The sequence below is a fragment of the Nanorana parkeri genome, unplaced genomic scaffold (genome assembly GCF_000935625.1).
Source record: "Nanorana parkeri isolate BGI_ZX_2015 unplaced genomic scaffold, ASM93562v1 scaffold663, whole genome shotgun sequence".
Lineage (NCBI taxonomy): Eukaryota > Metazoa > Chordata > Amphibia > Anura > Dicroglossidae > Nanorana > Nanorana parkeri.
The window spans coordinates 347,953-372,789 of record NW_017306931.1 but is presented as its reverse complement, the minus strand read 5'-3'; the positions used below and the strand labels follow the sequence as shown (position 1 = coordinate 372,789).

The following is a 24,837-nucleotide window of genomic DNA, read 5'->3' as shown; positions in this document are numbered from 1 at the left end:
CCCTTCTGCCCCCCTACTTACCTGAATAATGGGGTTGTTCTCCCCGCAGTCTTGGTTACACATTTTAATTCAGTGCGGATGTGCGTCTCTCCGCCAATATAGCCGCTTTATCCATTCACAGATCTTTTGACAGGATCTATGAATGGAGAAACAAAAAGTCGACTTGTAATCCATTAACATTTCCTCCCATCCATACTTTGGTACGGACTTGGGCATGCGAAGGAGTCTGCAGAAGCCAGAGTAAATAGAAACATAGCAAAACCTAATGAACTAGTACATGGACTACAGCTAATAAATCTTAAAAGCTCTTCTGGATCGAAAAGAAAAAATGAACAAAAATTGTAATAACTATAGTAAAGAACTTTTTAGATGTACAAATAAAAAGGTCATAATCAATTTTTAGGGTGCAGTGATAAAAGTTTGTGAATCAGCATCTGCTATCTTTTCAATTGTAAAACAGTTCTTCATTGGAGGTTGTGACTATAATGTTTTTCTCTTATTTTATTTCTGCAGCGATACATTGTAATTCGACATGTTGTAAAGTTTTGTATTCAGTGCTTAAAAACAGCTGCTTGGCAACATCAAGGACAAGGTTTCCTTTTCTTTGTAGTCTTAAAAGTAAAGTAGTTATCAAAGTAAAAACTATTGAGAATTATGAGTTTGTGCACCTGAAAAGGGCAGGGATGCCAGAAACTGTTGTTCCCGTGTACAGCATTGGAATTGATGAAAGATTAAACTGCAGGAAATTGCAGGAATATTTGGGCAGCATCCCAAGCTTTTGGATGAAAAAGTGTGTATATGTGTATATCTATCTATCCATCCATCTATCTATCTGGGCTGGACCAATCCCAGGATCCAAATAGCCAATGCTCCTTTTAGATTACATTTGGCACCAAACGTTTGAGGTTCTCCCTAGCTATTGTTATCCTGCTGGTTTATAGATTGGAATATTTATATTATTTCAATTGTTCAATCAGATTCCACCCAATACTGCCCTAGTATGTGTCTGTATGACTGTTGTACAAAATGATGGAGTGTTGTCCTTGAGGAGTTTGGGGTGCAGGGACTGATATGTATGGTGTATGCCCTGTGCAAAATTCTCAGAAATTTGTTACTATCGCACTATTTGAATAAAATGAGCAATAAGAGCAACATCATGTAAAGAGCAGTCACAAATTAACCCAGTGCTGGACAAATCCCAGAAGCCAGGTAGCCACGGCTCCTTAAAAATTACAGCTGGCATCTAAAAGGTTGCCATACACTGCCCAGGGGGATGACTGAGAATACTCAAAATTCCCACATTCATGCTCACACCATAGATGGGGTATCCCCTGCCAGGCTATTGTATTCTGACAGTGGTGGGTGTGCCGCTATTAGAATACCCAACTTCAGTCACTGTTTGGCCTACAAGTTTCCGCCTACCTGCTTCGGTTTTCAGATTGAGGGATGTCAGGCAAAAAAGAGTGCTGACAGGGCCACCCTTTAGTGAATTTTGTCTGGTTCTTTATAAACTCGCCAAATTTGCTCCAGCTAGAGAGGTTTTCTCTAGTTGATGTCAATGAAGCTGGCTCCTAAACAAAAAAAATCCTGCTGGCCCCTGGACTGGACAGACTGGCTCCTGAATTCCATGTTAATTTGTCTACTCTTGAATTAGCCTTTGCATCAATTAACAGATCTGTTTCTAGCAGTGTATAGTGAGCACACTAATCAATGCTTATCTAAATTATCATTTTAAAAAATGTTCTTAAAAAAAAAAAGCCAACAAAGTACATAAAGCAGTTCTAACAAATGGCCAACTCATTCCAAATGCTGAAATCTTGTTGCAAAGCAAGCTTCTCCGGCAGCTGGATCTACTGTGGTTAGCAGAGAAAACACACCAACCTTAACAATTAGGCAATTGACATTCAAATCTAAAATATGTTTTTTGTAGATGAGAAATCGGACAGAAGCTATATGACGTGTCTTTGAAAGTTCTTCGTGTAAGTTATTCATTCTTCACAGTCAAGTTTGTTAGAAAGTATAAAATCACATTTCAATCTCCAGAAAATGTTTATCATTGGTGGTGGCAAACAATACCACACCCTGATTAAATGTATCATAAGTTAATGCTTAGAACATCTGCCAAAAACGCATGTTCATGTGCCATACTGCAGAACGTCTCAATCAGAAAAAAAGAAAATATTATTATTAATATTATTAAATGGAACAAACTCCAGACTGTGAAATTGATGAACAGAGCCTATCCCTGTTTATGGTGCATAAAGTTAATATAATACGTAAACTGGCTACCGCAATTCCTGTGTCCAACAGATGCTTCCAAAAATGGCAGCTGCCACCTACTAATCAGGTTAGTGCTTTAAAACTACAACTCCCAAAACGCACTGAGCCGCAGCAATGTTCAGGGGTATGCAGAAAGTGTTATACAGACAGGGGATCAGCTTTCATGCTTGCTTCCCTTCTTATTTTTTTACAAGTCACTCATAAGACCACAGCAGGGTGGGCTGAATGTGATTCTCAAGTACACAAATCGGCACTTCAATGACTGGACGTGCAGCGTGCAAAAGAAAAATGAACATGGTCAGTCACATGGAACAACTGCATAAAAATGACTGCTATGCTGAAAATACTGTAACAGCTCTGCTCAGCCACTCCTTAGGCACATAACACAGGGGTGGACAAAGTAATATGGAATTCAGGAACCAGTCTGTCCAATCCAGGAGACAGCAGGATATTTTGATTTTTTTTTAGGAGCCTGCTCCAATTAGAGAAATCCTCAACAGTTAAGAATGTAGATGTCACCAGCACGACAGAAGCTCATAAGTCAATGCAAATCCATTTATTGATAGAATGTCACTCAGAATAACAAGCATTTTCCCCTTCATCAGGCTCAGATTAGACATTCATGCGGCCCCGAAAATTCTTGCTATTCTTAATAACATTTATCAATAAATGGATTTTGACTGACTTATGAGCTTCATTTCAAGCACCCATTTACTCTTTTTTGGGGGATTTCCGTTAAGGAGTGCTACAGGATTTATGACTTTTAGCCTCAACAGTTAGGCACCAGCGGTAATTTTTAAGGAGCACTGGCTACCTGGCTTCTGGGATTTGTCTGGCCCTGGTATAACCCTGGTCTTTCTATGTATATGGGTTAATATCATTGAAGGCGATAAGTTTTTGTTGTGCTTGGGAGTTCAGTTTTAATTATGTTCAAGCGCTCTTGTGATGCTCCTGCCTCACTGCACAGGTAGGTGGACTTCACCATTTACAATTGCAACTTTGCATCACTTGCCTTCTCACTAGACCACAAAAAAAGCCTCAGCACCTTACAGACATCTTGTTTGTGCTCACCTCCCATAAGCTGCATAGACACAGCATCATCAAGTTCCCAGAGCCTGAAAGCCTGAAAACAAGGTAGACCAACAGCCGTGACTAACACAATAGAGCCTAACTGGCTTACATTGTAAAAACTTCCTTTCTCAGTTTAGATTTTGCTGTACTTGTACCTGTAAGAGATACACTAATTGATTAATTGACTGATTATAAAAGGGATATATAACTTGACAAAGTGACACTAAACTCAGGAGTTTAATCCTTAAAATGCATTCAAGTACCTTAACTATTAACAAAAATGTATTTTTTGTGTATCACTCGGCTGTAGATCCTCAAATAATCTCTGAACTGGTGCTGACACCATCTAGGGCTGCAACCAACTAATTGATTAATTGATGAGAACAGTGGTCAACTATTCTCATTATTGATTAGTTGGTTGAATCCCCTAGCTCTCTCCTCCATGCTGGGAGGAGGGCACAGCAAGCAGTGGGCGGGTGCAATAGCCAGCCTGCTATTGGCCATTGCAATTTAAAATGGCCAATAGCAGGCTGGCTATTGCACCAGCCCACTACCTGCTATAATTATATTCAGCTGCCATCTGCGGAATCTTACCACTGGCAGCTGTCATTCCCTGGCTGAAGCTATGCAAACACCTTGTGCTTGCAACACAAATGATTAAAAAAAAATTGTAACAAGGTGGGAAAAAAAGTCATTTTCAGTTTCGACCTGGCAAGTTCTGCTGCGGGAGGTGCGTTGCAGCGCCATTCATTTCAATGGCACACCAAATGCACCTCCCACCCACAGTGTGATCACCTGCAGTGGAAAGCATGGTACTGCAATGCTGCTCATTCCAGTGCAGTGCGATTGCAAAAATGCAGTTTTATTCTGAAGTAAACTTTGTGTTTGTAACACTGCATTTGGGTATTTTATTTTAAATTAAAGGAGAACTATGGGGTTAAGGCTTTTCCCCATAGTTCTCCTTAGGGTAACGGGAGGACACAAACTAGCGTCCTCCCGTCACCCTAGGCTCAGTATACCGCGAGCTGTAGCGAACGCCGGTATGTGTTCGCTCACCTACCCATCTACTGAGCCGACCTGTGACAGTCTCATTGTCACAGGTCGGCTAGAACTATGAGGCAAGTGAAAAGCACTCACCTCATAGTTCTCCTTTAAGGATGGTTTTAATTTTTTTAATCCGATTAATTGGAAAAAAAAAATTGTCCAACTAATAGATTATGAAAATCATCATTAGTTGCAGCCCTAACACTGTCCTTGCTTCTGGAGGGGGGCTACTTTTGTTCCCCATAGTCCCTGTGTGTGTTGTAAAGTAGCCACCGCTCCAGCCACACTACCATGACAGACGATACGACTACAATCTCATGTTTAGTTTACTTATTCTGTATGGAGATTGTAATCCACCACGGTAGTAAGCTTGGAGCAGTGGCTACAACACAAACCAGAAGGAAGGACAGCATCAGCACCAAATCACAGATGATTTGAGGATCTGCAGCCGAGTGATACACAAATAAGATACATTCTTATTAATAGATAGGGTACTTATATGCATTTTTAAGATTTAAAAAGGAGAATTATGAGGCGAGTGATTGTCACTCAGCCTCATAATCTGAGCCGACCTGTGACAATGAAACTGGTCACAGGTCGGCTCTGTAGATCGAGAAGTGAGCAAACACATACCATCGCTCGCTCACTCACTTCTCGATCTATCCGTGCAGAGAGCCGTGACCGTCACTCATGGCTCCCTGCAGGGATTTACTCCCCCCTCCCCGATCCTCCTGCACCGACTGGCGGAACGGGCGGGGGAGGAGGTGGGTACAGCTAGCTCTGCCTCTAGATAGGCAGAGACAGCTGTCACTCACACAGGTGGGTGGATCCAAACAGTATTGTCGGGATCCGTTTCCGGCGTCTCAGTATACTATATAATGTACTGAGCTTTGGGTGACGGGAGGACGCTAGTTTGTGTCCTCCCGTTACCCTTAGGAGAACTATGGGGTCAGTGCTTTTCCCCATAGTTCTCCTAAGGGTAGAAAAGCACAGACCCCATGGTTCTCCTTTAACTCCCGAGTTTAGTGTCACTCTAAGCTGGCCATAAACCAGTAGTACTTTCTTTGAAATTTTTCAGTTTCGGAATGTTTGTTTGATTTTCTAATGATTGGTGGAGATCTAAAATCGATGTTAGTTTTGGACCACAGTAACAAGGTAAATCAAAGGAGCAGGATGGAAAAAATGCTTATCTGAATGAAGGAAATTGTAACCATGAATGTGATTTTTATAGTACACAATAAAAAATTGTGCATATTGTAATGCACACATGCTAGACACAAAAGAACTGTTTAATATGTCTGGGACTCCATTCAAGTAGCAGGTCTGGATGAAATTGTTGAAGGGTTTTAAAATTAAATTAGTTGACTTAATAATGGCAAGACCTAATCCACTGACTAACGATTGTTTGAGCAAAAGTTCTAGTAGAACATGGCCAGTTTTATGGTCACCTAGACTTTCAATTCATGTATAACGAACATTTGTAGACATAAAAAGAAAAAAGAAATGTATCTGGTTTACCTGCATGTTAATCTACACTCAGACACACACACAGACACACCAGACCTATAATCATGTGTGATTTAGAAGACTCTCTCTCAGAAATGGTTTGTGCATGAGTGGTGATTTAAGAAGCCCTCGGGTGATGAGTGGACATGCACTCAGCCATTAGTGAACTGTGCATTAGCCACCACACTCACACATAAAAGATTAGCGGATTCAATATTTTTTTTATCACAAAACCCATGCAGTACCTGTACGCTTGGTCTTCATTATTAATATCCCTGCTGGAAATCAAAACAAAAATTAACAGCAATTATAAAAAAATTCTGTGCGTTTTGGACAACACAAAAAGTTGCAGACTCCGAGATCAGAGAAGAAAGTGTGCACATCCGAATTCAATGACAGAAAATCAGCTGTAAACTTTATTCTAGGCATTGGAGCTCATTCTAGAGCTCATTTTCACCCCCGTGAACCCAACCTATACAATGAATGTTGTCTCTTTTGCATGAAATTGGACTTTTTCTGATCTGTAAGAAAAACTAAAAATGTTTCCGAGATCTGTCTGGGAATTAAATGTTTCTTACTGTTGATCTACACAGGAAATGGGTAAGAAAAGTTAAGCTAGCACAAATCATTATGTGGAATGCAGAGATACTACTGACACGATGGTTGCATCAAATAAATGTGCATCTTTGGAAATGACAGCATCAGGCTTTTCTACACAAGTACTTGTCAGGAAGATAAATTACAGAATAATGTACTTGCCAGTATTTATTTTACAAAATTTCCAAGATCTTTTCCAGACAAAACGTCTACCAGTACTACGTTCCAGCCTTTAATGACTGCTATTACCCAGAAATTATTTTAATAGAAAAAAGGTTAACCTGCAGCCATTTAATTCCTAGCCTAAGGGCAGACACTGTAAGGTGTCTATTATAAGATGTATTAACCAGAAAACTCTCCTTGGTATGCTGCACTCAAGCTGCTCTAATTGGAAATGTTTGAAACTGCCAGTGTAAAAAAGTGACCTCGTCAACGCAGGCTTGTTTGTGTACAATACCTGCAATAAAAAAAGCTGCATGTTGTGGTTCCTTCTGCCAGCTTGTACGTCTTGAAGGGACATACAAGCAGACAGGAGAACCCACAGTGTGCCATGGAGGAACAAGTACTCCTACATTGGGAAGTGTGGATTACATTTATCAACCAGGGGGTGGCAAAGCAGCAGTGTTTCCACACAAGTGCCATCAGAAAGATAAGCATATTCACTCTTTTTGCACAAGTATGATTTTTCTATACAAGTGACCCTGTACTGAGAGGGTTACTTTAGGCACTGGCCCTGACCCTTCCCACCTTCTTGCATATATACATTGGGATGTATTATGATATACTAAAGGAGTTACTGGTCAATAAGAACATGTAAAGAGGGGTGGAACATTCAAAGCTGTCAGCCCAATCCTGGCCTTAATAATGAGTCACTGCCAAGGAACAAGCATGCAGCCAGTAAACTATAAAAAGTCTGAAATTACATCTTGCATTGTTTTGAGATAAAGTGAATCAGGAGGTAATGGAACAGGGAACGGAACTGCGATCCCATCTCCTGCATGTTGTCGGCAGTGACAGTTCTAATATATTTCTTGCCCCTTTAAAAAGTGACACTAAACTCAAGTGTAAAATCATAAAAATGCATTTAAGTACCTATTAACAAAAATGTATCTTATTTGTATATCACTCAGTTGCAGATCCTCAAATCATCTCTGAATTGGTGCCGACACAGTCCTTCCTTCGGGAGGGTGGATACTTTTGTTCCCCATGATCCCTGTGTGTTGTAAATTAGTCACCGCTCCAGGCTCAATCCCGTGATGGACTACAATCTCATGTTTAGTTTACTAATTTGTACCGAATGTATAATCTATCACAGGAGCGAGCTTGGAGCGCTGGCTACTTTACAACACACACAGGGACTATGGGGGAAGTTACAATTTTGTTAATAGTTAAGGTACTGGAATGCTGAGTTTAGTGTCCCTTTAACGGCTGTTACTGGCATAAATAAGATTCAGTCCGACATGATATTTGGCATTTTGGCAGACATGATGAAAGCAATTATATAGTCTTCTTTCAAAAGAGCCGAATGTGAATTGTTAAGTATTGCGTCTGTAGAAAATACAACAAAGGGGATATCTGAAAACAAATGATCTACAAACCCTTTAGGAACAGTAAACTAATTATCGCTAAGAATTTATACAAATGCGTGTCACAATTGCATTTCCCTCTCATTCATACTTAAACTGGAAGTTAAGAAACATGGTCCTTTCCGACTGCAATGCCTCTCCACTTCTGAACTCTTTATAATGGACATTCCTAAAAACACTACAGAAAATATAGAATACAGATGCAATGTTCACACACTTGTATTGGAAAAATGCAGTTAGGAAACATGAATAACTAGGAAAAAAAAAATCAAAAAAATGGTGCCTAGTGTACTGGAAATAACTCCTAATAATTATAAGAATGTTCTGCTATCATGAATACAGCCTGGTTTTCATCACTGGTGTATCTCATACATATACAATAAGCACTGGACTTGTTGGAAGACCACATACAGCTAAGTCTAGGGTGTCAGGATTCCAACCAAAGATGAGACATTGTGGAGTAAAGGGTTAAAATGCCTACAAGAAAAAAAAAATCCTCCGACAATCTCCTCCTCTGGCTACACATTGCCACTATATGTGGCCTAGTGGTTAGAACTTCTGCCTTGTAGCACTGAGGGTCCCCGGTTCATATCCCATTCAGGACACTATCTTCATGGGGTTTGCATTTTTCCCTGAGTTGTGTGGGTTTCCTCCGGGTACTCCGGTTTCCTCCCACACTCCAAAGACATGATGGTAGGTTAATTGGCTCCTGTCTAAATTGGCCCTGTATTTATGTGAGATAGGGACCTTAGACTGTAAGCTCCTCAAAGCCTGGGACTGATCTGAATGTGCTGTATGCAAAGCACTGGTTGACGCTATATAAATACCTGTACTCAATAAAATAAATACAAAAGGAACTAAAATAAAGGCAAATCAAACAAACATTCTCCAACATCTAGTAAAACATTATGCTGGTCAGGGCAGAGGAATGTCAGCAGTGCACCAACTGGGCATTCTAGGGAGGGTTCCTCTTAGTAAGGGTCACACACTGACATTTCCTTAAGATTCCTTTAAAATTGTAGCAATGCTGACAAGAGGCGACGGCCATCTAAATGAAATGGTGGCTTGTCAGCGCATGTTGTTCCATATTGTCTTTACTCCCCCTCTGATTTTTCTCATTCCAATGAAGACAATCCTACCAGAATGTCCCATCAGGGACTCATCAATGTTTTATTACTTTCTAATTGATAGTTACACTACTGCCTGCAAGATGAAACATTAAAAACAAACAAAGCTGACAGTAGTGGCACTTATATAGATTAGTGCCCATCCTGTGATAGCAGGGATTTTGGCAGGATCAATAATAGCAGAAATGGGCCTCTGAACCACAATAAGGCGGTTTAAAGGTTTTCTGGAATTCAGCTGGGTGTCAATTACCCTCCAAGTGCAGCCCCATTGCAAAGGGTTAAAAAAGGTTTTGCCCAGAGTTCTTCTGTAAACCTCATTGCTATATAGATTGTAATTATATATGTACATGGGGGCAGCCATATTGCTCCTCACATTGTTAGGCTGTGTTTCCAGCAGTACTGCACAGTGGTTGATCTTTACGATTTTCTCTTATAATACAAGTGTATGAGCCTGCCAAACTTGAGCAGTGGATATCTTATATGTACAGTCCTTAGGCAGTTGAGTCATGTTCCCTGCCCTGCCAGAAATGACTTCAGAAAAGTAAATACTGCAATCATTGCTCAAGCTACATGCTCACAAGAAAGACGGAATACTTTACCTTTAATGTGAACAAGTTACACAGCTGGGAATTGACCCTGTGGCACCAATGGGAAGTTTTTTCTCCATCACATCCTGTCTCCATGCAGCCAGTCTTTGATCTAGAAAGTAAGGGGAGACAGCAATGCAAACCTGACTGACTGAGGTTCTAAACACCTGGTACCAACCTGTGGGCTTAGGGACCACATGTGGCACTTTAACACTTATTGTGCGGACCTTGGGCCCTGCAGACAGTGATTTGTATTGGTGCTTACTCAGGCCAGTGAAAGAGTGGAATCCAGTAGTTAATGGTTTGGCTTATTTCTTTTACATTATCTTTTGTTTGTGTACGGTCCATCCCTTTTCTACTTTTAGGTTTTGTTTCTTCTGATATTTTTAATAATGGATCCTAATATAATTAAAATGTACACAAGTACATTTTAAGAGGGCTGTAGGTAGCCCATATGTGAAAGTTTTTACTTGTAATGCAGCTGTAATTAGGGCTGCAACAACTAATCGGCATAATCGATTATAATCGATTATTGAAAAAGTTGTCAACTTTTTCAATAATCGATTAATCGGCTTCCGATCAGTTAGCCCTGTTCACGGCTCCACACACGCTCTTCACGCCGCACCTCCTCCCCGCCTCACACTCACCGCCCACACACATCCACGATCGGCACAGGGACGCGGGGAGATGTAGTAAGGAGGAGCAGGTGTGGGGGGATGACAGCCGCCGATAGACAGGTCCGATCTCAGAAGTTGCTGGAAGACTGCTTAGGTAAGCCTGCACTTTCCCACACATGGTGCTCTATAATGTATTTCTGGGATTTGTATTCCTCTATAGCTGATGGTACATTGTGCTGTATATTATACAGAGCAATGCACCATCAGCAATAATACATTATACAGTGGTGCAATGCCAAATACCACCAGCTATAGAGGACTACAAAACCTAGCAATAGAACATTATACAGCGCAATGCAGAATACCACCAGCTATAATGTACTATTGCTGGGATTTGTTGTAGTCCTCTATAGCTGGTGATATTCTGCATTGCGCTGTATAATGTACTATTGCTGGGATTTGTAGTCCTCTATAGTCGGTGCCATTCTGCATTCATTGCTGTAAACATTTACACTTTCCATTTCACTATATTGCACACCACGCTATTTTTTTTCTTTTTTACTTTTTTTTCCACCGCTCCAAGCTTGCTCCTGTGATGGAGTGCAATCTCAATACAAACTAGTAGTCCATCACTGGAGCCATTTTTTAAAATGTATTTTATTGTTTATCCCATTAACCGAACTTAATAATCGGGTAACTAATCGATTTTGAAAATAATCGTTAGCTGCAGCTCTAGCTGTAATAGCCGTGATCTCTTGAAGTCTCATGTAATATATCTCCAGGCTATGACTGTCTCCTGAAGCATGTCACCAGTCTCCAACAACCTGTAGCTTATTGCCCTCTCTAATCATCTCCTATTACAGGTCTTCAGTCTCCGACAGCTTTCTGTAGCAAGGAATATGCAGCCCTTAAGTCATGTCAGGGGCCGCACTTGAGGCCTCCTTTGTGACTAAGTTGACCACCATTGTTCTAACCCTTCCATACTAAATGCAACAACAGCAAAAGTTTTGACTGGGCTTTAAACTAAACTCCACTCTACACTGCTGATTTCATCCAGTCCGAGCACTTCCTGATTATTTCAGTCCGAGCGGCACATATCCATCTGTGGAGGGGCTGCTAGAGAAGGGCATGCTGAGAGCGGTCATAAAAGACAAATACACTGCTCAGGCCAAGGAAAAGAACAGCTCAGCATGACCGGACACTGCTTAGTACTGGCTGTTTATCCAAATATTTCCTTTATTTATCCAGTGTGTTGTATCCCTATACCACCGCTAAAAATGTAACAAGCAAAACAACCTGATCAGTTATCTTTTACCAGGTACACAATATTGACTTCTAATGAGCAAAAACACCAATGGTGGTCAAAAGGCAGGTTGTACCTGTAATAAAACAAGGAGGCTGAAATGCACAAAACCTCATCCTCAGCTTTCACTAGGAATCCTTAGAACTTAGGGCCTTGAGCATATATATTAAAAAAAAAAAGAAGAAGAACCAAAAACGTTGGCCTGCCCACAGTAACCAAAGGGGTTCCTTCATTTTTTGAGAAGTCACTTATGTCAAAAGTCAATGTCAAATGTGATCATCCTTAATTTTTTGAACAGTAATTTTCACAGTGCAGGACTAAATGTGGCTATAGCGTGAAATGAGTGTGTCTAGAAAGTTCTTCATTGTATGGCCAGTATTGCTGGCCATACAAAGCTCAAATTGCAGACGATTCCTGCTGAAGCAGCTGAAATTCAAACCATGGATGGGCCTGTTGGCACTACTTGGCTGAACAAACTTCAACTCAACAAAAAATAAAAATAAATAAATAGCTGGTTGGAAGACTGGATGCAGTCGCTGTTTGGCTGACAATCGGATGAAGTCCTTGTTCAGTTATTCACCATCCATGCTGTTTTGCAAGGATTGGTGGATCTATTAGATTTCCCTCATTTGGCCTGTGGGCTGAATGAGAACAATCTATGCATGTATGGCTAACTATGACAGTTCTAATTTAGGATCAGATGTCTATACGGGATCATTATTACAGTCGTACGAGGACTGTTTGCAAAGCTGGACACACTCAAAGCACACTTTTATGTCTGTTCCGACAACATTTTGCTCAGATAGCTGTATTAACAGTCCTTTTGAGCCTATACACGCTGGGAATAGGTTTTCAGAGTGCCTGCTTGGTTGTACTGAAACAAAAATGGAGGCTGCCATTGATAAGTGTATGCTGGCCATTTCCCAGCTGTTTCTGGCTTCAATACTTTCTAAATCAGCAAATCTCAAACATGTATATTGTAGCAAAAATCAGAACTCCTGATATACATACTTATTCAATATCAGACACCACTGGATTTGCACGAAAGCCATTGCAACTAGCATTTTCAAAAGAAAAAAGTTAAGCAATGGAAAACGCTTTAAGGTGCCCATACACCTGCCGATTATCATACGATAATCTCGGGTGATCCCACGATCATCGGCAGGTGTATGGAAGGCGTGCGACCGTTTCCACTGTACGGTCGCACGTCTTTTGTCTTCCTAGCACGCTTGAAAACCTGCTGAAGATTGTAAGATTTTCGGCGGGTTAGTGGCGTGCTCAGAAGACCGAACGGCCGGTGTGCCCAAGCGCACACTGCCCACTCAGCATTGGCATCATCGGAAGCCCTCCCCACAGCGGGGCGAGCTTGCGATGATTGCAAGTACGATATGCCTGTCCAAGATGGGCAGATCGTATGAGATTTTAATTACCTTACGACCATCGCACAACGAAAGTCATGCGATGGTTGTAAGGTGTATGGCCAGCTTTATTCTGCCCATACAGGTTTCCTGTCAGCAATTTTAATAGTCTGCAGGACAAGTAACAATTTACAGCTATGAACAAAATAATTAGAAAAGCCATTCCAACTGAATGATCCGCTATAGGGCACAAGAAGACTATGAGGATGTGGCTGACATTTTACTAAAAATACAAAGTTTCGTTCATCAAGGTATATGAAGGAAGATCTAAACTAGCCCCGATGACCAGGTCTATTTTTCACATTGCAGATATGAAAGTGAAGGTAGCAGTTTGATTGGCTTCTTTGAAAAAGACTTCTCTAATGACCATGATAAATGAGGCTTACAGCATCGCATTTCACAAACAGTCTGGGATTTCAGAACGAGACATCATGGCAACATGCATTTCTTTTACCAAACTATTCATGTAATCGTGCACTCTTCTCCCATTACACCAAACATCAAAACAAACTGGTCTTGTTGCAGTAATCACACAATGTACTGTATGGTATAGTCAGAGTCATATAACGGGAACAGGATGGGCAAGTAGAAGGATCCAATTTCTTCTTTTTGCTTCCCAGAATTCACATTCTTCAACGTTCTCTTGGACTGTTTCCATCACATACCTTTTATTGTGACATTTCTGGTTTTCAAGACTTCCCAGAATTGTTGCCTTGTTTGTTAATCTAGGTGGTGTGTATAAGGTTTATAGGTAACGCTATATAACAATAAAACATCAGCAGAACCAGCCATGAGGAGCATACCCAGCCAGGGCCATTACATATTTGTGTCAGGATACTAGACTGTGACCATTATATGGAACACGATTACCAATTAACAAATATGGTCTAGAAGTCATAACGGGGAATGAGTATAGTCAATAGACAACTACAGACTTCAGCAAGGAAACACTGCATCTGGACAACAATCAACTTTAGCCATAAAACTGAACTCCAACACGAGAATGAAATTGATACTCCTTCACTTGCCGGGTTGGGGGAGGTTCTGTGACCAGATACTTGGCTCAACTGCACTAGGTAAAAGTGAGGTCCTGGACCTAGCTGTGCTGTCAGAAAGGATGTCATGAAGGAATAAGTGAAGTGCCAGGTAGTGAAGGAATGACAGATATCAATTTCAACTATGAATTTTGCTGCTTGCCTGGTGTTTATCTTTAAAGAGGACTTAAACTGTGGAAAATGTACCCAAAAAGAGGCAAGCATAGGACAAAGAACTAGTCACCAGCATTGCCCATGGGCTCCCTGAAGCGGAGTCTTTCCTCATTACAAACTAACCATTCCTTCTTCCATGGTTTGTCTCTCTGTGAAGGGGGTCATCTTGGAAGAAATCCACTGATCTTTTTACGAGGCATAAAAAAAAAAAAAAGGTAGATTTTTCAGGGAACTGCTTAAGCAGATAACATATTTAGATGTTCCCTGTAAAACAGAAAACAAAATTCACATTTTGGAGATCAGGACCACTTTAATCAGGAGTTGTATATAACCCAAGGTTGCAAGATTTAGCTTTGCTTTGTGGGTTGAAGCCTCCTCAAGTTCTTCAATCTGCAGCTTGTCCCAGGCTACCTTTTCCTGGAGGTGTTTGTAAATAGGAACATTATTTGGCATTGTTAGAAGATTTGTCAAAGCAGTGGAAACTGTAGCCCAAAAATACGTTTTTGGGAAAACGAATACCCTAACTAAGCACATTATTGGGGTTACAGTGTTGACAAGACCAACAGAGGAAAAATATTTTGGGGTGCTAATGTCACATATTTGCAAAATGAGCCAACAATTTGGCCTGGCAGTGGGAAAGGCAAATAGAATTTTGGGGTGGATCACCAACCGGAGGAAGGAGGTCCTAATTCCCCCATTAGGATCTTTAGTTAAACCTCATCTAGAATACTGTGTGAAGTTCTAGAAAGTTAGTTTCCAAAAATATATTTAGAAGATTGAACAAGTCCAGAGACGGGCAATAAAAATTGTGAAAGGTCTCAGGGATAAAACATCTCAGAAGAGACTGCAAGAACTTCCAGAGAAAGTGCACCTATTCCTTCTGTCCATCCCCCCATTGACATCACAAAGCCCACCCTTCCCCTCTGCAGAGGCATACTTTCAGAGAGCCAGTGCCTGGAACCTACCGCTTCCAACTCAGAACTTGACGGACCACTTGGACTTTTATGCCGCCACTCTGGTTCTACCTGTGTATTAGCAGTAGAATGAGAAAAGGAACTAGCCCCCACAGGTTCAAACTTATAACTGTTCAGAAAGAAAACAAGATGCACCAGATGGAAAGCAAAGTTGGGAAAATTAGGAATATTAGACCACCCAGCAGTAGCCTATGTGCACTAAACTGAAGGATGAAAATGTTCATAACCAAAGCCAGATCAAGGAAGAAGACTAGAAGACTTGCAGAACACATTGAAGTGTGGAATATTGCTTGGATTATATTTACATCCCAACAACTACCCAGCAACGAAGTTCCATATCTCCACTAAACTGACAGACTCGCAAAAGCTGACACACAATGGATAATGGCAGCCTTCATTGAAAAGTACATAACAGCCAGAGTTTAACATACCTCAATTTAAACACTGCACACAAAAGAAGCCTTCTAAGCGCCAATTTGCCTGAAGGCATATCGGAATACTTCACAGGATTATAATCAAACTGCAACAAAATATGTTAACACAGGCTTCAAAGCAACAGTTTACATGAAGCACGGTGCAATAGACACAAATTTGGTATGCCAATTAAATCATTTTAAAATGTCTAAATTGTTTAAATGTTTTAATTTGTTTGTTTTGGTGGTTTTTTAAGCTCCATTCAATATAGTGTTTGCGTTTCAAGTGCAGTTTTCTGGGCAGAAGACCACGTGGCACGCAAATGCTAAAATCTTTCATCTGCATGGATTCCACTCGTTTGCGGCTATTACTATTAGGACTATTTTGTTATATGGACTATTTTGCGGAGCGCAAGGTTTCGTACCGCGCAGCCACCGCAAAAGTCTAAACAATGCGCATTAAGGTGCATTTTTTTTAATGTTTAGAGTGGCTCCGCGCATATTAGTACGGCCGAATACGCCCGGACAACCGTTCCTGTGTGAATGGAGCCTTAAAGGATTGTTTTTGAGAATGTCCACCAATCAAAATGCTTGACAACATCTGCAGAAGAGTGCCTCATTAGCGAAGTGTGAGGCAAATGTAATGCAGAGTCCTTACCCAGATGTCTGCTTTTGATATAGATTCTATAAACCTATCTGCAGATATGTTTCATAAATACACCTGTGGAGCGCTTAGGATGAATCAAGTAGATCATTTTAGTTTAGGTGCACAGTGACTTTGTTGTGCCGTGGTCTCCATCTCTATGCTTATTTGGGTCAGTGACTCAAATTACTGACAAAAGAGGGTCAGGATGGTAGCCCACAGCAGTCTGCACACTCTTGATAGGTTTCCCTTAAAATATACACACTTTTGGACAAGTATCCCTTTGGAGTTGAACTTAAATGGGCTATGAAACAAGCCTATGATATCTCGGAGAATCTGGTGGCAAAAAATAACGGGATTGACTTAGTTCCCAGCTTCTGCCCATGCTTGAATTTCGTTCCTCATGCTCTAGGAAAAAAAGCGTTAAATTATCATTAATACAAAACATCCTCACACCGCTGAAGTGCCCACAAGAAAAAGGTTGTTACAAGCATCCAAAATAAAACCATCATTAGATGGGCCAACTGTACATTCCCCTAACTGGACAAGCATGTTTGCTTGATAGCCTGCAGCTCCTGCTGAAGATGCTTACTTTCCATTCACTCCCTTGCTACCCCATTCAACCATCAGAACCAAATGGTCAGTTGCATGATGGCTTTGGGTTGCAGTATACACAGGGGTAAGAACCCTTCCATTGCCCCCCTTGTGATAGCACTTGGGCCTGATGACTAGTTGCTCAAACAAATAAATGCCATGTGACTCTAGCAAGCGATTGGAGGTGGGGAGGTACGGCATCGGATCGGGTTATCCATAAAACCTTTATGTCCTGAATAGTTAAAGTACAGGTTCACTTTAAGACAAAAGCAGACAACACAACCCATAACACATTTTGTTCAGTATTCTTCTTGGTCACATTGTTACTGACCATATGACTGACATAAAAGGTAACCACAACATTTCCCAGTGGATATGGAAAAATACAGCACAATATCTCAGCTTTCCCCAAGTCTGACTTGCTGGAAACTCCAGAAACGTGAAGAACAGAGAATCAGAGCTGTTCTATTTCTGTCTGGTAATAACTTGGGTTCTGGCAGTCAAAGCTTTACTATCTCTATAGTGTAATCAGAGCTTCAACCTGCAGAAGCTGTTTTGTGTATTGTAAGAGGACAATGATCAGTTCCAGTTCTCAGCTGAATTGCAGAGCTGGTTGCATGCATCAGCTGGATGTTGGACACAAAAAACAGAACTGAAAAGGGTTATCAGGTTGTACAATTGGTCACATACAAATCCAGATTATCCTATGGATCCCAACATTTATTCCATCTAGAAAGTAGGCACTAAAATTCTTCAAACACTTTGCCTTATATTCAGTTTTTCAGTTGTGCGTATTGTTTTTATTTTGGACTATGCTACTTTTGTTATTTTAATGTAAAACTCCAGCAGTAACTGGGGGGAGAGGTGTTTACTGGTGTGTGGTTGACATATTGGAATTTGAAAAGGGAACTCATGATGAGTCAGGAACCACAATCTCACCCTTCTGCTGTAGAAACTGAAAGGAAGGATCTTATTTACACGTGTCAGCCATGAATCAGGAAAACTGCACTGCCGAATGTTCCCGATGTTGATGTTTATACTGTTCTTACGGCTTGTGGTGACTTGCTATCAAACACAATTCTCCTTTAGGGGATACCAATTTGGGAAGTTACTAGTGCAGCACCCTGTAAGCAGGAGTGCTTATTTAAATTAAGTTGTCAGATTGTAAATCAGTCTGATGCTGATCTAATAGTTTATGCTCATTTGGTTCCCCCTAAGCAATCTGTTAAGGGTTGGCATCTGCCTGCTGCATCTTTGCTCCAGAGCAGAGCAACCAATAAGAGAGATTGTTATTGAATGTCTATGTCTCCCTGGCCAATCACTAGGAGGTTCATGGCTAGTGGTGCATGCTGGGAGAGGACATATTCAGGGCTGACTATGAGCTTCTTTCTCCACCGTGTCCTGCCTGGGGGAAGGCTGCTATGGACTGTCTGATTTGACTAGGCCAGAAGCCTAGGAAACTAGCCATGTGCTCACACAGAGGCCTGAGTCTGGGGGCCCAGTGGCTGATATGGAGGATGAAGATCACAGAGCAACTTCAACAGGCATGGGGAACCTGAGAAGTGAGCCTCTGCTGAAACTGGAGAGTCTGATTGGTGACTTCTGATTCAAGTACTGCTTAGCCGTTCGGTAAGTGCTATTGGGGTAGCAAGTGCTATTGGGGCAGCCAGGTTGCTAAAATTCCTAGACAGGCTAAGGAAGACACGTTTATTCCAGCGGCTCGTTCGGGGATGAGCGCTACACCCGTTACCAAGGTGGGCATTTGAAATAAAGCACATCATGAAAAAATTTGTACAAAAAAAAGGTTTGCATTGGTATCAAATTAAAGAACCAACATGGAAGCTACCGATCATTTTGACATGTAGGCAACCAGTTAAATACATATATCTATACCCAGATTGTTTAAAAGGAGAACTATGAGGTGAGTGATTTACACTCATCCTCATAGTTAGAGCCGGCGTGTGACACTGAAACTGTCACACGTCGGCTCTATTGATCATGAAAGTGAGAGAACACATATCGTCGCTCGCTCACTTCCCATTCATCTCCCTGCAATAGCTTGCTATATACTGAGCTTTGGGTCACGGGAGGACGTTAGTATATGTCCTCCCGTGACCCAAAGAGAACTATGGGATAAAAAGGTTACCCCAACGTTCTCTTTTAAATACATAATTGTGAAAGGTTTTATCTCACAAAGAATTTGTAATTCTGTTCAGCCAGGATTGAAAGAGAACACATACACACACACCTCTGCCACAGAAAAGGATCCTACCATTTCCTATCTCAGTTTTACAGCTTCCTGGGTCATTTGCCTGCTCATTGGACAGAGAAGGTGGTGATTCATTGTCTAATGAGCAGGCTTGGAGGCAGAAAGTGAACACTGGAAGCTGCAAAGCTGAACCAAGAATTAGGAAATAACCAAAAACCACCATGCTGGGAAGAACATCCCTCCCTTTTCCAAACCCCGCCCCCCTTTTACCATTCTTTAATCTGTACCTCTCCCTTATCCTGTTATCTCTAACTCCTTTACCTTTTGCTTATCGTGCGAGTGCAATGCAGATGACACCCATTCCTAACCTCATCCGTTAGTTGACTGTCTCGCACACTCACAGATGAAGAAACAAACATAAAATGGTTCTCAATGACAGAAGCTTTGTCTACAGATGAGATTACTTGCTTTAGATCAGTAGCCTTGAAATACTGGAAATGTATTCACTACATTACATTGATGGAACTCTCTACATCTGTATCGATTGTGTTGAACTTTCATGACAATAATTGTACCCTCAAGAGATCTATCTTTGTAATCTTGCACCTCACCAAGCCAGATTGTACAACAAAACACATAGGTAACAATACTCCTAAAACAACATACATCGTATTATGTTAAGAAATTAACAATTGCAGCTTTATTGTTGTTCAGCATAGTCTTTATGATCCTTTGCACTTTGGCAGTATTTTACAGGCATGATCTAAACTAGTGGTTCTCAACTTGTGTAACCTCAGGACCCACATTTGTCCTTGGTTATTAAGTCACAACCCAAGTCGCACTGCAATGGAGCGCATGGCATTAAGATACCGCGCGTTCCAGTGCGGGTGTACACTGTTGGTGGGAGGTGCGCTTGGGGTACCATTCAAATGAATAGCATTGCAACACACATCCCACACCAGAATGCATGGCAGGTGCGATTGCGTGGTACAGGAGATTATCGCACTGTACCATTGTGAAAGGGGCCCTCAAAAACACTGACATACATACACAACCACAGACACAACTGAACACAGGGTCGCGACCCACTTTTGGGTCACAACCCACCAGTTGAGAATCAAGGATCTAAACTATACATACTGTAATGCAAAAAGGACCAAATATATCACAATTACTTTATACCACTTCTGAGACATATACATGGTTACATATATTAAATAGCCTTCAACACTACTGGACAGTGCTTCTATCGAAACATCAGAAGACTGGGAATCGTCTTTTGTGTTGCCTATTTCATGTGAATGCTTAAATATAACAGGCAAAATTGTAAAATAAATATTTTTTTTGTAACATATAAAATCAAGAAAAACGAATGAAGAACCATAAGTTATTGCAGCCAATCATGTTACAAATCAGAGTACAACTCTCGTGTTTCTTGAACATTTTCTGAAGGCCATAGACACTAGACAGAAGTTCACTGTGATCGAACAGAAGTTCGATCATGTGTGCATACATCAATAAATAATCAATCATTCTTAACAAATTAGTTCATAGAAATTCATACTACAGAGATGTACAGGTCTGTGCAGTTACCAGACACATTCAGACACAAGCCTGTTTGGGAGGAACAAATTGTATTGGTCAGGGAACAGCCAGCAAAGCCAATGGACTACTGTGGTCACAAGGTGCTTACAGGCATCATGTATACACATTTCTTTTAGCAAGCGTTTAACCATTTACAAAAGTGTTTACAAATCTGTATTTTAACAAAACAACACAAGCTGTAATTAACATATTTCGACCCAGAATGCACGTGGGTGAGAAGCCCTAGCACATGGTCAAGGCATCACTAGAACAGTGTTCCATCTGCAAAGTTATAGAGTAGACACATAGATAGAAGTCATGCTTTTTAGTGGTAATCCATTATATTTAACCAATGATTCAGACCACAACCAGATTTAAACTAGGCACATTTGTGTGAAACGGTCACATAATATAAAGTTTAAACACATGTAATTGACAAGCATGTACTTAGTCTACTGATGCCGTAGTAGTAGTAGTAAGAGGAAAGGGTTAGTAAGAGGTTCTCAGCAGGGTTATCATAGCGAATGAATTACCTTGGAACACCTGAGGACATCTCCAAATGTCAACAAAACAAAGAATTACAAAAGCCTAGTAATATTAGACTTACTTCACTAGCCTCTTTTGGTAGACCTTTACTGCTCCTCAACCAGCTTCTGCTCAGCTCACTCAATTCAGGAATGGGCTGAACCTTCAGCCTGACTGTATCTCCAGACTGGCGGATCATCTCCACAATTTCATCTCTAGATTTATTCTCCACATTCCGACCATTTATTTCCACCAGTCGGTCACCGGGAACCAAACCCAAAGCAAGGTCTTTTGTGCCAGCACCTGGCTCTGCAAAGTGGACAACTTTCCTATACACTTGCCCATCAGGTGCCCTATCAAGCATAGTTGTCCTACGTAGCGAAAAGCCAAAATCTCCAGTGTTTCTCCTCTGAAGCTCCAGTTCTCTAGGTACCGGTGCCTGAGGTGGGAGTACAGAGGGCAGCCTCAAATCAGCTGGGAAGGTTTTCCCCACAACTTCTGGGATTTTGACGTTTGGACCATCATCTGATGGGGTCACCTGCACTGAAGGCACAGAGTGTTGACTGAGCTGTGTATCAAATGCTCTGATTTCAACCTGCGGAGAAGGAGCAGCAGAATTCTCTGAAGGTGTGGAGGTTTCAGACAGACTTTCATCTTTGCTCTTTTGGGAGAAGGAGAATCTTTTGACCATTTGTGCCATTCCAGAAGTAGAATTCTGTTTAGCCAGGGAACCAAATTTAGCAGCACGCTGAAGCACACTACCCTTAAAGTTGTTTTCTTCGGTCTTTAGGTCATCACTGGAGCTAGCAGTGCTGAGGTGTTCAGAATCATAGAGGGCGCTTCCTCTATTGCTGACATTATCCGAGTCAATGTCCGTAAGGTTAAGCTCAGAACTGCTAGCTACCTTAATGGGTATAGGATTAGATATTTCCAGTTTGGCTTTTGAGTCCCGTTTAGATGAACGATTAAGGTTAAAAAATCCTCTCCTCATGCTCATCTCTTCCAGACTCTTCAGCTCTGCGGCTGACATCCTCTCTTTCTTTTCTTTCTTTTTCTCCTTTTTGATTCCATCCTTCTCTTTATCCTTTTTCATCAAGTTGAACATGTTGGAATGTATTTATAACGCAATGTGCAGAATGAAATCCCTGCTGGCGATCAAAATGCTCCTTCCTCTGGTGTTTCTCCAAGACTCATAGATAAATATTTCACTAGAAAGAAAGAAGAGATAGACCAAAATGAGATAATAAGAATGACTTCATGGACAGTAAAATAGAGAAGTACTGCTGAAATTGACCCAGATGCTGCTAACAATAGTACAGTATTTTCATTGTATGCCCTTTACTGCAGAAAGTTACTAAATATCAGCACACTCATTTATGCTGCAATAATAAAGAAATTCAAGTGCAACTGAACTGTAACACCTTTTAAAAGCCAATGTATTTGTGGTTTCTAAATATAGAGCTGCAATACATAAAAATGGCCTAAATCTGCTAAAATATTTATAACTTTTTCAAGTGCTCTCATGATTCACACATACCTGTCAGGCCATTGACAAAGCGTGAGAATTCAGTTCAAGGCTGGCAGGTCACACCTTCCTAAACTGCTCCCCATTCAGCCATAGTGGTTGAAACATGTTAGTATAGCACCACTGTGGCATGCATTAGTTTGCTTGGCTTATAGTGCAGACACTTGCCATTTTTATTCTTATTTCTAGTGTGCATGGGATCATTTCGATAATAGTAGCAGTACTTCATTAACATTCAAAGTGTAACTCCAGTCAAAATGCTAAATACAAAAGTTAAAATATGGTTTCACATGCGAAGTGTATTATTTGTTATATTGTATAGCCAAACTTAGTTTTCCACACAACATACCCAGACATATGAGAAATGTACTAAATTTTAATTTCTTGGTTCAGTTGTATAGCTTCCCATGTCACCCGCATCAAGCATTGTTTTTGGACAGGGAGTCGGTACTCATGAAATGAAAGTGAGCAAGAAGCTGCTGTAGGAAAGTACTGCTTAAAAGGAGAACTATTAGGTGAGCGATTTCCACTCATCCTCATGGTTAGAGCCGACATATGACAAAGAAGCTGTCACAAGTCGGTTCTATTGATTGGGAAGTGAGCAGAAACATGCACCGAACCGCACACTTCGATCATCTCCCTGCAGTGAGAGGCGACTGTCAGTCACCGCTCCCCACCGGGATTCACCCCTCCCCTCTCCGATCCTCCAGCGCTGAGTGGAGGAACGAACGGGGGAGAGAGCGGGCACAGATGGCTCTACCTAGATAGGCAGAGCCCGCTGTCACTCACGCAGCTGGGTGGATCTCCATAGTAATGTCGTGATCCGTCCCGGCTGCGGGGCTCTCAGTATATTGCGGGCAATAGCCCACTATATACTGAGCTTTGGGTCACGGGAGGAGGTTAGTATATCTTCTCCCGTTACCCTAAAGAGAACTATGGGGAAAACACTTACCCCATAGTTCTCTTAACCAGATAGTAGCAGAGTTATTTCACAATTTAGCAGAGACGTGCATCACAGAAACAGATGTGCCGCATATATTTTAACGGTGTATTTATAGGTTTACTTGGAGTTCCACTATGTTCTTTTTTTTCATTTGAAGAAAATACATATATGAACACTCACACACTATATGGACAAAAGTATGTGCCAAGTTATTGTCAGGTCCAAGACATGGTTTAAGGAGTTTGGTGTGGCGGAAGTCAAGTGGCCTGCACAGAGCAGAAATTCTGACCCTACGGAACACCTTTGGGATGAACAGAAATGCCAACCGCGAGCCAGGTCTTCTTATCCAACATCAGTACCTGACCTTACAATGTTCTTTGAAATCAATAAGCACACATTCAACACAGACAAACATCAATCGTTTGTGGCAGGTGGTCTCAGAAGAGTGGAGGAATCCATGGTAATGTCCATCAAGCTCATACAGGCAGGACGGTCAGGTGTCCTCAAACCTTAAAAAACTTTTAGCCATACAGTGTGTGTGATTATGTATTCTCTATATACAAATACATAATCACAGACCCACACCTTTTTTCTAGAGAAAAGGGAATGAGACGGTCATTGAATGTACATCATATTTACCCAACAAACAAGTTGGACAATCATGGTCCAATTATGGACAAACCTCTTACTATCCTCCATTCCCCATGAGGAGAACACTGTAACTGCCACTATATACAATCTTTAAATCTATATCTGGATTCAGATGAAACTTGCTCCTGAATTTCTCCACCAACTTTTCCATTATTCTGTCTTGGAGTATATCCCCGTTGTTGCATAAACCTTTCAATATAAGAGTACTCTGAATGGACTATGACATCAGTCAGCAGCTGCCTGTGGACCTTTTCTCATCTCGATGGTGTACAGAGGTCACTGTATTAAACACCACATTAGAGCTGCAACAGTTAATCGATTTAGTCGATTAAAATCGACGATTGAAAACGTTACCAACGTTTTCGATCGTCGATTCGTCGGCTATCGATTGATTTCCCTGTTCGGGGCTCTACACGCGGCCTGAAGCACACG

General features: G+C 41.2%; 1 protein-coding gene across 1 annotated transcript in view; it reads right to left on the bottom strand.

The window, feature by feature from the left end:
* The window catches only part of MYO18A (myosin XVIIIA), a 305,757-nt gene that overhangs the window by 245,496 nt on the left and 35,424 nt on the right, over nucleotides 1-24,837 (bottom strand). The window contains exon 2 of the mRNA XM_018563429.1: nucleotides 21,369-22,494. Coding sequence (XP_018418931.1) covers nucleotides 21,369-22,391 — 1,023 coding nt within the window. The 5' untranslated portion in view covers nucleotides 22,392-22,494. The remainder of the gene's footprint in view (nucleotides 1-21,368; nucleotides 22,495-24,837) is intronic.